Source organism: Vicugna pacos, chromosome 8 (assembly GCF_048564905.1).
Source record: "Vicugna pacos chromosome 8, VicPac4, whole genome shotgun sequence".
Classification (NCBI taxonomy): domain Eukaryota; kingdom Metazoa; phylum Chordata; class Mammalia; order Artiodactyla; family Camelidae; genus Vicugna; species Vicugna pacos.
The window spans coordinates 60401389-60415114 of record NC_132994.1 but is presented as its reverse complement, the minus strand read 5'-3'; the positions used below and the strand labels follow the sequence as shown (position 1 = coordinate 60415114).

General features: G+C 37.3%; 1 protein-coding gene across 10 annotated transcripts in view; it reads right to left on the bottom strand.

Moving 5' to 3' along the window:
* UTRN (utrophin) overlaps positions 1-13726 on the bottom strand; it is a 448326-nt gene that overhangs the window by 329519 nt on the left and 105081 nt on the right. For 8 of the 10 annotated variants that reach the window (XM_072965969.1, XM_072965970.1, XM_072965971.1 and 5 more), the window contains 7 exons: positions 13511-13683; positions 10985-11100; positions 10113-10279; positions 5510-5713; positions 4423-4604; positions 3568-3718; positions 1630-1749 (listed from right to left, as the gene is read on the bottom strand). In XM_072965969.1, the coding sequence (XP_072822070.1) occupies positions 1630-1749; positions 3568-3718; positions 4423-4604; positions 5510-5713; positions 10113-10279; positions 10985-11100; positions 13511-13683 (1113 nt within the window). The remainder of the gene's footprint in view (positions 1-1629; positions 1750-3567; positions 3719-4422; positions 4605-5509; positions 5714-10112; positions 10280-10984; positions 11101-13510; positions 13684-13726) is intronic. The other 2 variants (XM_072965972.1, XM_072965968.1) reach the window with 1 other exon arrangement.

The following is a 13726-nucleotide window of genomic DNA, read 5'->3' as shown; positions in this document are numbered from 1 at the left end:
GCCCTCTTTAACATGCCAAGAAAACTTTTATCTGTAGTCCCAAAATTATGAAAAAAAACATTTACACTAATAAAAACTATTTTGAATAAGAGAATTTCTATTAAAAAATACTTAATTTGATTTGCTCTGTTTACATTGCATGTCTGTAGAAAACTCCACAAAACTCAGCAACTAAACATTACAAGTCTTAGCAAGGCTAAATAAATAAACTTGATTTTTTTTAAATCATTCTTCACGATGACTTTCCCAACAAATTATTTTATTGTCATTTGATAAACAATGATTAACAAACAGTGAATTTCATTTCTCCATCACCTACATGTGAACAAGAATTAAACTATTTAATTCATTTTATCTTATTTCCACATTTAATACCAGAGTGAGCTTTGTATAGTACAAAAAGTAGAGAACTTAAAGGCAGAAAACAGGTCTCCAGTCTCAGCATGAAAATTCCTTGTCTGTTTAAACCTTAGGGGCATCACTTAATCTCTCTAAATTTCAGCTTCCTTACTATTAAATAGGCAAGCCATGAATGCCTACCTCTCAGGTGACCGTAATTAACTACGTACTACTGCACCAAAGTCTCAAAATGACTAGCCAATTCTAAATTTTACAAAAGAAGGATTTCATATGATAAATTATAATCTGAAAGTCACTGAAAATCATCAACTGCCAACAACATTATATCAAGTCATCCAAGTATTGTTCAAATAAAATACAGCTGACCTTTGAACAACAGGGGTATAAGCTGCCACCTATACTTGGATATTTTTCAATAAATATATTGGAAAAATTTTTTGGAGATTTGTGACAATTTGAAATAAAGATGAACCACACAGCCTAGAAATATCAAGATATTAAGACAAAGTGAGGTATGTTATGAATGCATAAAATATCTGTAGATATACATATAACATACAAAAATGTGTTATCAGTAAGGCTTCCAGTCATCAATAGGCTATTCGTAGTTAAGTTTTGGAGGGAAGTAAAAAGTTATACTTGGATTTTCAACCACTCAAGAGGTCAGTGCCTCTAACCCAGTGCTGTTCAAGGGTCAACCAATAACTCTCTTTATAAAGACCTGTAAAGATAAACTATAGCCACAGAGCAAAAAGAAGCAAGTTATCAGGGTCCTCAAAACTGGTGTTGACATTCACACACTGATCTACCAAAGAAACAGGGATATTAAACTCTACACGGCTGAAATTCTCAAACTTTAATATGCACATACATTTTTTTACACATTCACTGGGCCTCACTCCCAGGGATTCATGTCTGTGTGGAGCCCAGGAATCTGCATGTTAACAAATTTCTCAAGTGATTCTGAGCAAGAAGTCTATGAACTTGTTGAGATCAGTTCTCATGCTTTCAAATCTTGTTAATACACCCAAGGAAGCTGCGGACCACAAGCAGCCCCACCATTCACCCCAAGGGCTGAAGTAAAGGAATGATACCCAAGTATTCCTAAACCCATGTGCTATGGAACCCCAACTGGGAAGAACAGCCTAAGGAAGACCACTCTGCTTTTCTACATAAACAGTGAGACTGGACACGAAGAATAGGGGCAATGTGTTACTGGGGCTCAGATCACAGGTCCCTTGTGACCACCCTATGTCCCAGGATCCTTACCTGTAACTGATCTTCCAGAACAGCTGTAGCACTCTCGCCACTGTTTTCATCTATAATCACCACCATGTGAGTTAGGGAATTTACCTTCACTTGTTCAGCCTCAAGATCATTTTGCAAACTCTAGAGAAAAAAATTAAGATAAACCATTATTTCTACTCTTTCCCATTTACCCATTTAAAATGTGCTTCATTGTCAATAGTAATTAAGGACACTTAATGAAGCATCGTGTTTAAATTTCCAATCATTAACCTAAGTGTTCTACTAATGAAACAAACCCGTTATACATCTTTACATTTCATTATGAACCAAAGCAGTTTGAAAACGCAGTGTCAACCCAGGAATCCCTCTCCTAGGCATATATCCAGAAGGAACCCTACTTCAAAATGACACCTGCACCGCAGTGTTCATAGCAGCACTATTTACAATAGCCAAGACATGGAAACAGCCTAAATGTCCATCACAGATGACTGGATAAAGAAGATGTGGTATATTTATACAATGGAATACTATTCAGCCATAAAAACCAACATAACACTATTTGCAGCAACATGGATGTTCCTGGAGAATGTCATTCTAAATGAAGCAAGCCAGAAAGAGAAAGAAAAAAACCATATGAGATTGCTCATATGTGGAATCTAAAAAAAACAACAAAACAAAAGAAAACAAAAAACCATAAACAGAAAACAGAAACAGACTCATAGACATAGAATACAAGCTTGTGGTTGCCAGGGGGGCGGGGCATGGGAAGGGACAGACTGGGATCTCAAAATGTTGAATAGACAAACAAGATTATACTGTACAGCACAGGGAAATATATACAAGATCTTGTGGTAGCTCACAGCGAAAAAGAATGTGACAATGAATATATGTATGTTAATGTATAACTGCAAAATTGTGCTCTACAATGGAATTTGACACAACGTTGTAAAATGATTATAACTCAATTTGAAAAAGTTAAAAAAAAAAAGAAAAGACAAGGCAGTGTCATGACAGATTGCAAATGGGATGTCATCACTTTCATGCCAAGTTTGCCAAAAGAAAAAGAAAAAGAATGTGTAACACAAACAAGTTGAGCACTTATCCTAGGAATTAAGAATACAGAATCATTAAATCAAAAAAGTCCCAAACTTAAATACACAGATTCAGAAATCATTTTACCTAGTGCAGCATGGTATAAAGTGAGAGAGAAGTAGAATGCTATTTGATGGTCAGAAGCTGTTGTGTTTAGCTACCTAGGAAAGCAGTTAGGGACACAGACTACTTCCATTCCCGTCTCTTCCATGGGAAGGGCACGGCAGGTCGTAAGACTATGTATATAGGAAATTTATTTAAACATTTTCAATAGTGTTGTCAAATGCCTAGAGTTTTTGTGTTAAACATATCACAAGAGCATTATTTATCACTTATCTAGGTACTTCATTGAAAAATAAAGTTCTTCAAACAATTTGCAGAGAGGCTATGTTACTCCATGTTTCCTTGACTATGAAACGTTATCTCCTAAACTGATGACCAAATTAAACTATCCACCAAATTTTAAATCTTCACATACGAGAAGAATCAATAGCATGCCTTAAAAGATTAGGTATAGATTAGTCAGAGGGCTTCCTTATTTCCTACACTAATGCCACACATTTGGGCTCTTAACCACTTATCAGTCCAAAAAAAAAAAAAAAAAAACCCTTGAGAATCTTACGAACACTATGCACTTTCATTAGAAAACTATACATACGCATATAAAATTTTACCTGCACTTCCCTCCCTGGCTCAGAAGAAAACTCACATCCCCATGAACTCCACCCTATAAGCTACTGAATAAAAGAGAACACTGGAGAAGTGTCCCATCTCTGCACTGATGACAGACGCCATCAGCCCCCGAGAATGCTAAGTGCTGCTATTTCATATTTGATAAGGCATAAAAGAAAAATGAGCCAGATTTACTTTATGATCTTCTAGCAGCTTCTGGAGGGATTTTAAGTCTTCATCCAAGGGGCAAGTTTCCATCTTCTGAATGCGTTCTTCTGTGAGCGTCAGCCAGGCGGAGAGCTGCTGCAGCTGCTGCTTCTGCAGTTCCATGAGCACGTCATGCAGCCTGCCCGCGGGGAGCACAGCATTAGTCCCACTCCTTGTCCCCTTTGCAGAGGCAAACAGACCCTCCAGGCACCAAAGAAATGGGGCAGGGAACACATTCTTGTCAAACCATTGAAAGTAGCATTTAAGTTTTAAATATAGAAACCGGCCCCACAAAAAAATTCTTCTTACATGAAGTCAATTAATTGCAGTCAAAGAATGCAAGTAACAGCACCCTCTGTTTGTATCAGAATCATTGTTTCTTCAATCAGGAATTCCTGCCTATTAAATAGGTGGAAATGCAAGAGAATGCAGTTTGCTCCTTAATACACAGTACATGATATAAAATGAATCGTGGGAAAAAATGCTTTAAAAACTGTTACAAAATGGAATTGTAGATAAAAACGACATAGTCCTATCTTCATATCAGAGTTACTGGTTAGTGAATTTTAATACTGCACAGAGACAACTGTGCATACAACATGTCTTTGCCTTTTTTTTTTTTTTGCTTATTTCTGTATCCCAACTTATACCTTTTCATTTGGTTAACATACCAAAGGGGAAACAAAGATCATAGAAAATTCCAGCAACACTGCATAAAAGAGTCAAAATTTTGCAAGGCAAATTCTCTAGTTATCTTGTTGTCACACATGCAGATTTTCACTTGTTCTAAACTGGGCAGTGCAGTCAATGGAATAAAATACTCATTTCTGGGCTTCCACTCACCGGGACTGTCTGTCCATACTTTCCACCCTGAGTGCCTCCCATCTGGCATTCAGCAGGGTCATTTGCTCTTGAATCTCAAATTCCTCTTCATCAGACAGAGTTCCTTGTGTTATCAGCTGGTTTCCTGCCTGCAGGACATTCCCCACACTGCTCTGGTGTGCCGTCAGCTCCATCATAAAAGCCTAGGGAGGTACATCATTGTGATTTGTGAGCTGCTCGATGAAGGGAAAAACACTTAATAAATTGTTAATGCCTAAATATCGACGCTGTGCAAAACAGGAACCATGTCGAGTGCAAATAAAGAGTTTGATCTAATTTCTTAAGCTCTGAATATGGGAAATAAGCAGCTGGCCTAAGGAAAAAGGTGAGTAGATCAAAGAGGACAACGTGACATCTGATAACATTAACCAGCTATTTCCCAGTAAATGCAGATTATTCTACTGATAGACTGTGAACATGGAATTATGAGAAGATACAATAAATAAAACACCATGCTCATCCAAGAGGAACTGCTTAAAGAAAATGGCCATTTCTCTTATTTTCAAAACAAAACAGCAAAGAAGACTTGTCAATTAATATGTCAACATAAAAAAACTACTTAATCAAAAGAATTCTTCATATAACCAAATCACTACAGTGCCATATATTCCTGAAACAGTAGGAAATTTTCACTATATAAGATTACGCTGGAATACTGGATATGAGTTTGCTTAATCATACAATAAATAAAAATAATCACTTTCTGGGGAATATTCAAAATCTAAAGATTTGCTGTATCGATGAGCCATTTTGTGTTTTAACTATAATAATACACTTCAGAAACAAGCAGTCCTACGCATTGATTTTTGTCAGTGGCTCCACAGCATCTACAAATTACGTAAGATTAAAATCTGAAATCTAATTCCAATGCACAATCACCCACTCCAATTTTATAACAAAGCCCTACTTAAATATCACGAATCCTAAAATATGCCGTGACCTTTCTGTGGAGCAGAATTCAGTAAACAGCAAACATCAGGAGGAGCCCCTGATTGAGGCTCAGGCACTGTGGCGGTTACATCCCGCTCATCGACTACAGATTATTTACTTCGTGGGTGGCAAACTGGTCCTTGACTTCTTCAACATCATCAGAAATGTCATCCTGCTCCTGGAAAGTGTCCTCGGCAGAAAGCAACCAGGTCAGCACTTCCTCCAGCGCTATCTGATAGCTGTCGAGATCCATGTCAACCTCGGTGACAGTGCTGGGGGTTTCGGCTCGCGGACTCTCCTGCTCCTCCTCCGGCGCTGGGCTCTAAAAAAAAAAACCCAAGAAAACCCACAAGCATCGTGAAGATGAGAAGGTGTTCAACAAAGACACACTGGCTGGAGAACCTAAGGTAGGCCCCTCTGTGTCTGAGGCGTTCATCCAGTTCTCGGGGGCTGGGTGAGCAATGCCGTGAACTAGTCAGAAAGCATTTATGAAGTCTGCTAGCATGCAGGCGGTACAAAAGTGGCAGCACTCATGGCTTCTGTGCTCATGGAGATTCTAATATAGTTGGGAAGAGACAAATAACCAACATGAATCACTTCTCAACAAAAATAAAAAGGCTATTAGCAAAGTTATAAATTCCATGGTTCCAACAAGGCATGCTATTTGAATTCACTGAGGGCTAAAATAGGAAAGTTCTGGAACATGTTGGGCCTTGAAGGATAGATGCCATTTAAAGAGACAGAGATTAGAACTCTGCTTTGAACCTAAATTGCTTTCACTGAGTAGCATTTTAGCAACTGAAAGACACTGAAACACAGCCACACATACAGGCTGTTCTACAGAAAATATTTTTTGAGGCAATTGCCCTCTAGTTTACTTGCTGGTCTTTTTAAAAAAAGAGCCCATAGAATAAGTCATTCCAAGCCCCTTCTAAGCAATGGAAGATTTTCTTATGTACCTGTAGAATTGTATAACCAAAGCAACCACCTCTCATTCATTTGTTCCCTTCTAGAGCAAAAGTTCTTTAAAATTTGCCTACAGCCTACCTCCACTTTATCACATCTCATCCACAATTTTGATGTATCTCAAAGATACAAAAATGTACAGAGAACAATATGTGAAATGTCCATGTATTTAACAGCTACATTTGTTACCAATCCCTTTCACACTGATTAGGTATTGGTCCCCACTTATTCACTTGGAAAGGCTTTTGCCAATAACCTTCTCACTGACAAAGCCACCTTTCTAGCATCACCTTCAGGATGACTATGTAATTAACCTACAAACCAGAACATTTTTGATAATCACAGTGTTAGAACAACAGGCATAAATCAGAACTGTTCCAAGCAAACCCAGAGATCTGGTCACCTTACGTTTCTGACGCTCTCAGTGGCATTCTGTATGTCTGACCAGTCCTCACCCTCTTGAAGCTTCCCTTTCCCTGACTCCACAACACCACATTTCTCTTCCTCCTACTTCAATAGCATTTGCCAACATGTGAGTAATGAAGCTTCTCAAAATGAAGTCCTGGGCCCCCTTTATTTTCTCTCTATATGCATTGCCTGAGTGATTTCATCCATTCCCACTGAGCTGAAAGAACCATCTACACCCTGCAAATATTTCCTCTGTTATCTCTGGTCCCAAACTCCAAACCCCTATGTCCCACTTCCTTAACATCTCTCCTTCAATGTTTCTTAGGCATATCAAAAACTGTCAGTACTTAAACCCTCCATTTTTCCCCCAAACGTCTTCAGACTTCCCATTTCAGTAACTGGCTCCTTCATGCACTTAATTCCTCCAGCTAAAAACCAAGGAGCCAGCCTTGGTTTCCCTCTTCTTTCCACCTCCCACATTTAATATGTATAAGCAATTCTTACCTTAAAAATGTATCTCAAATCCATCCAGACCTTCCCACTTTCACAACAACCATTTGTCCTCAGCATTATAACAGCCAGCTAACTGGTGTCTTTACTTCCTCACTGCTACCCAGACTCCTACCTGCGCCATCCACTTCTCACCCAGCAGCCAGAATGATGTTCGGAAAATGTAATCACATCATAAGACTTCCCTGCTTAAACTCTTTCACTGCTTTCCCAATGCTCTTAAGATACAATTTAAAATTCTTAACATAATTTACAAAAATACTGTGACAGCAAGAAACAGAGTGAATGTGTGAGCGTGTGTGTGCATGTATGTGTGTGTGTAGGGTTGGATTTCAATTAGGTTAATCAGGGAAGTTTTCTCTGAACAAGCTCCATTGAAACTGAGGAAAGATGGGAAGCTTGCCATGCAAATTGTGGGTGGAGGAGCGTTTCATAGAGCAGAGAGCAACCCACATGTGCAAGAATCTTGGGGAAGGAGAGGAAGAAGTTCACCATGACTGCAGCGCAGTGGCCTGAGATGCACTGGGGAGGGGGACTGGGCCTTGTAAACTACAAAATGAGACGAGGTCTTTAATTAGTATGAGGGCTGGAACAGAAAGAAAACACATACCAAAGACATTTGGGGGGAAAAATCAAATGGACCCGATAAATGATACGCAGGAGTTTAAAAAAAAATGAATTAATGACCATACAGATGAAATACTGGGTAATTAGGAGAGAGATGATGCCAAAGACGAGAAGGGGAAATGAATTAAGTTCTGGGCTTAAAATTCTGAAACTGTAAAGTCAAAATCATCCTGGAGATCATTTAGTACCAAATCATATTCTCGTGAGGATATCAGAGAACCAGGAAAGTTAGTGACCAGCCACAGGTCACTTAGGCACTAGGATCTATGAGGTGAGAGATGGAAGTCATTATCTAAATCCAAATGTTCAGAAGGTATTCATTCAGACACATGAGGAGACTTTCAACTGACTAAGTAATTTAAAGAGAAATTCACAAATTACTTGCTGACCACCTAATGCTCTGCAGCATGTGTTTGTGGAAAGAGCAAGAGAGGAAGGTTGGCTATTAGTGTTCACTGGAAAGTAGAAGGCTGCAGGATACGTCACAGAGTAGATGATTACAACTTGGCCACATTTTATTTCTTATTAACTTAACTCAGCCTCTAAGGCATTAATGAAAGCATGCAAATGAAGAAGTTAATGTTAATACACTTGCTCTTAATCAAACAGCAAATGGCTTCTGCAATCCTTCTCACACCACCCTGAGCCCTAAACAGAAGAGATTATTTTACCTACACATCATGAAAGGCAAATGAAATCTCTCTCCTTTTTAAAAGAGAAGTTTTTAAAGCCATAAAAAGTAAAATGTCCCATCTTTCTAACAAAAGGAACCCCAATCTGATGAAGTGATTCTAAAACTAAAAGGCAAACACAGAAGATGACGTGAGCCATTTAAAAGGGTGCATCATGAATGCAGGATAATAACCACACTACTGGAGACAATGCTTCTCAGCAAATTTTCAATTATAAAACATTAGGGCTTTTCCGCAGTATCACTCGATTTTTCAAAACTACTAGAAAGAGCTATAGGTTCACAATCTGGCCCCACCTCTTGCTCTCTCTTCTTCAATAATTTTTTTCTTTTTCTGTAAATTATACTGTTTTTTGAAATGGAGAAAATAAAAGAAGTGGTACCTACTCCAAAGAAAATCTGAAATAGTAAGTCCTCTGAACCTCAGAAAAGAAAAACACTGCTATGCCAATTCAAGACTATTATCATTATACGAGAATTTACTAACATTAAAAAAAAAACTTGAATAAAAATAAATGATAATGCCAAAACAAAATGAGAAGGAAAAATTATAATAATGATAGCTGCTTCTTGTTGAGTGTTTATTAATATTATTTTATACACTCTGAATTTACTATCTTTATAAAGTGGGTGGTTTTATCCAGATTTTGCAAATAAAACTGAGGTTGAAAGGGTAAGTAACCAATCCAGAACAAGCAGTAACAGGGCTGAAATTTAAGCTTCAAAGCCCATGCTTTCTGCCTCTCTAAAACGTACTTCTTATCATTTTGAAATCCATGTGTATTTTTTGATTAAGCTTTGTTGCTAAAACGTTAGACCAAATGACTTTTAAGGTCTTATTCCAACTGTTAAAATTCCCTCATTTTATGAATTATGAGGACTGGTTAGACTAAAACAAAATAAGATAAAATATGGATTGATTCAAGACAGGATAATTCAGGAAGAAAATTTCATGACTCCTGAAAAAAAAAAAACCTCATTTATATTCTGATGAATAAGCCCACTGTGAGACTATAAATGAAAAACTCACCAAGTAATATTATCAATTATTCCTCCTAAATGAAAGGGAAACTAAATCTTATATTTTGATGGTCCTTGTGAGAACATAATGGTACGAATCCATTTTATAATGGCAAAAAAAAAGAAAATTAGAACAGAACTAAGCTGACATGAGAAAAACCATCTTTAGCACATGACAACAATGATGAAAGACGACGACCAGGTGATGAAAAAACATAGGTCCTGAAGCATATAATACAGCAGCATGATCACAGCCCTAGACCCCTACTCCAGCCTTACTGTATGAAACAATATCTTTTCCTGCTTAGTAAAATCAGTGACGTTATGGTTTTCCGGTACGTGCATGTGACATGTGACAGCATGCTAACTGACAAACTGCATTTCTGATGCTGAGTAATCAAGATGTTCTCAGTCAAGAAAAAAATCCTCTGGGAGTGTTTTTATCTAGTACCTAAGAGAAAACAAATATGGCAAGTCAAACATATCAGTAAAAATTTACCTGTACCTGTATGTTAATTTCTCCTTCTTCACATTCTTTCTTATATTTTCTTGGGAGAGTCTCTACCTCACGGATGGCATCTATAGTGACTTGCTGAGGTAGCACCTCAAACAAAGACGTTAAATACATAATTATGGATTTCTTGTCAGGAAGCTGAACAGCAACATCTAAAAGTGGAAGAAAATAAGAACCAGCCTAAATTAGATGTCCAAAATATGTGAACTGCTCAATATTAGATATAAAATAACTGTCTTTACTACCCGTAAACAATACCAGTATATCATCTTTATGATACCACAGCTCAGTAAATTTCTATTTCATATAATATATGAGACAAAGGTAAAGATGATTACCTACTTATTTTTGTTCAGTATCCCATTTCTTAAAAATCTTTCTGAGAAGCTTCCCCAAACGCTCAAAGATAAGCTATCATTTAAGATAATGTCATAGACTTTATTCTCATCATGAACATAAATCTAGAATTCAACCTTGCAATATTTGTAAGTAAAATTTTTAGATCGTATATACGAAGTTCATGCAAAAACACATTTTAATGAAATAAAGCAAATACTAGATTGTTTATCTAATAATTGTATTTTCCTAAAACTTTAAATCTTATGCTGGCATTAACTATTCTCCAATGATGTAATTAGATTTCCTCCTAAAGATTCCTAGAAATCGTTAAATGCACAAGTACTAATAACTTGTCTGCAATAAAATGGCTTGCACCACACTTCAAAAGGAGAAACACTCTTCAGTTCTCATAATTCTTTTTAAAAAGCAGGAACAGCAACAAGAAAAAACCCCACTGCTTTTCAAGTATTCAAAATTGTAAAGCAAAATCATGGTTGAAATTAAACACTGAACAATACCTTCAGGATCTAACAGCTTTTCAATTCCCAAATAAGTCTGAGCCTTGCTGAAGGCATGTTCAAGTCTCTCAATTGGGGACATTTTGACAACTCTATCCCAGCTGAAGAGATCAGGTCTGAAATCAGCATGCAAATAAAATTCAGTACAGATAAAATACGTGGAAACAAAGTCATTATTGTTATAATCTAACACATTTCAGTTTTAGATCTTTTTATTTGTGAGTATGAAATTTTAAAGTTTACTTCTGATATCGCAAAGGATTGTCAAATATATAATATTTTAAAATAATCTATAAATATGAAAACAACAGGTGAACTATTCTAAGGTTTTGTAATGGTTATATATGCCTGTTAAAATTTCTGGGATAACCACTAAAAGACTAGAAATGGTGTTTTTCCCATGTAGTGAAAAAAAAAAAAAAAGAAAGGGAGGAGGAACCTATCAATATAAGACAAGAAAGAAAAAAAGATACAGAAAAAGCAAGAAAAATGAGAAGCTCAAAATAAGTGGTAAAAAGTGAACTTAAATACATCAATTATCACAATCAATGTTGATGGACCAAATTCTCCAACCAAAAGACCAAGATTAGCAGAATAGAAAATCTAGCTCCAGTCTCTTCACAGGATGCTTCTATAGCAAAGGCCCTGAGAGAACTTCCCTCCACCCCTCTCCACATACCTATTGCATAGTATTTCATTTCAATCTTGATTTTCTTTTAATCCATGAAACTAAACATCACTGTTGTTCTGACTCACCCCAAAATTGACCATTTTCTTTGTGCTTTATCTGTTCCTGCATGTTGGACCCACCTACCTTCTGGGATTTGCCCGCTCACCTCCACCCCCAGTTCCCTCTCAGACTTCATCTCCCGTGACTCCCCTTACTCACATCACTAAACCCAGCAGCCTCCCACATGCCAGCATCTCCTCCCCTCTTGCCTGATGTATTTTTCTTCAGCATATTTACCACTTCTATATGCTACACAACTCACATTTTCTTTTTTTTTTTTAATTGTCTGCCTCCCTGTATTTGAACATATACTCCAAGAGGGAAGACTGAGATGTTTGCTTGTTTTGTTCTCTGCTCTACATCCTGTTCCTAGCACACAGCAGGCACTCCACATATACTTGTTAAGTCAATTAAGAAACAGTTGAAAAAGTGTGTTAGCTAAAATTCAAGTTTTTTGATAACATCTCTTAACCAACTGTTAAACAGAGGGCAACCTCCTTAAACTGATAAAAGAGAAGTAAAAGAAGATTGAGTGTGGGTGTTTCTTAAACCAAATAAAAAGCATATCAAAAAGCTACAGCAAATAACAGTCTCGTGGTAAAACATTAAAACCACTCCCTCTGCTATCAAGAACAAGACGTTCTGCTCACTATCACAAATTCAATTCAATATTGTATTAAAGGACAAGACGCAGATGAAGGGGAAAGAAAAGAGACGGGAAAGGAAGGCAGAAGAGGGGAGAAGAGAGGACGGGAAGGGAAGAGAGGAGAGGAGAGAAAACTATCACAATTCCTGGACAGTCCGCAGGGAAAAAAAAAAACAATACAGTAGCAAATTAAAAATTTGTAAGAATTTAACAAGTGTTCAAATATAAGATGTAGAAGAGTCAACTGCATTTTTATATATCAGCAAATAACATATAGGAAATAAAACTTGAGACAATAAATAATTTACAAGAGTGATAAAACGCATAACACATTTTGCCTTTCACACTGAAATTGTTGCTGCATCTGGAATCTATCCTGGGTACGCTGAGGCAAGGAACCGATTCACTCATTTCCATTTGTTCCAAATTATAGATTAATCTGAAATATGGGTTCAGTTGTGGAAGAGGACGGAGCTATTTCTGAGCTCTTTACTCTGTTAGGTTGAACTATATGAAACTGCCATTCTTATAGGTCAAAAACAGTCAAATACTGGCAATTTCATACACTTCAACCTATTATTATATTATTGTATTTATTTACAGTACTATAAAAGAGTCTCAGTTTATAGCTTCATATTAGTTTTGGTTTCTGTTTGGGAAATACTTCAGCCTGCTTCTTCTCCTTCAGGAGTGTATTGTCTCTTTTTGGTCCTTTGGTCTTTTATTACATAATTAGAATCTGTTCACAACTTTCATGAACAAAGTCATTTGTCTACTTTTAATTGAGATCACATTGAATTTCTGAAGTTTTCCTTTCAGTATGAGGCTGAAAACTAACACAGTTCTTTGTGTACATTAGTTAGTGCTGAATGAGTGGGCTTAAACTATGTGAATTATTTTACATTTTTTAACTTATAAATATGTAGAAGAAACCATGGACATTGCACTGTGGCCTCTAAGTCCTATGAAAACAAAGACGGGATGGGCAGTTTTCTTCCACGCTGTGTCTTTTCTTTATGTTTTGGTAGAGCTTGTGCAGAGAAGAGCGGTGGTAGTGGGGAGGGGATTTAGGGAGGAGTAAGCACAAGAGGGACAGGGAGGAGGGACAAATGTGTACAAGTCTTCGCATCTAAGAAGAGTCACATCTCACTTATGTCGGTGGAGCACGGCGTTAAAGGCAAGACCATCCGTCCAGCTGGTGGTGAAGTTGAGGACGTTGACCTGGCTGTACGGCCTCGTGGACTGGCGCACCCAGCTCAGCAAGATCTTCTCACTGTTCGTCTGCTGCAGGTCTGACATGATATCCTTCATGACATCTTTCACCTGTTCAAAAGAAACCATGCCTGCCTATAACTTACAGTAGTTA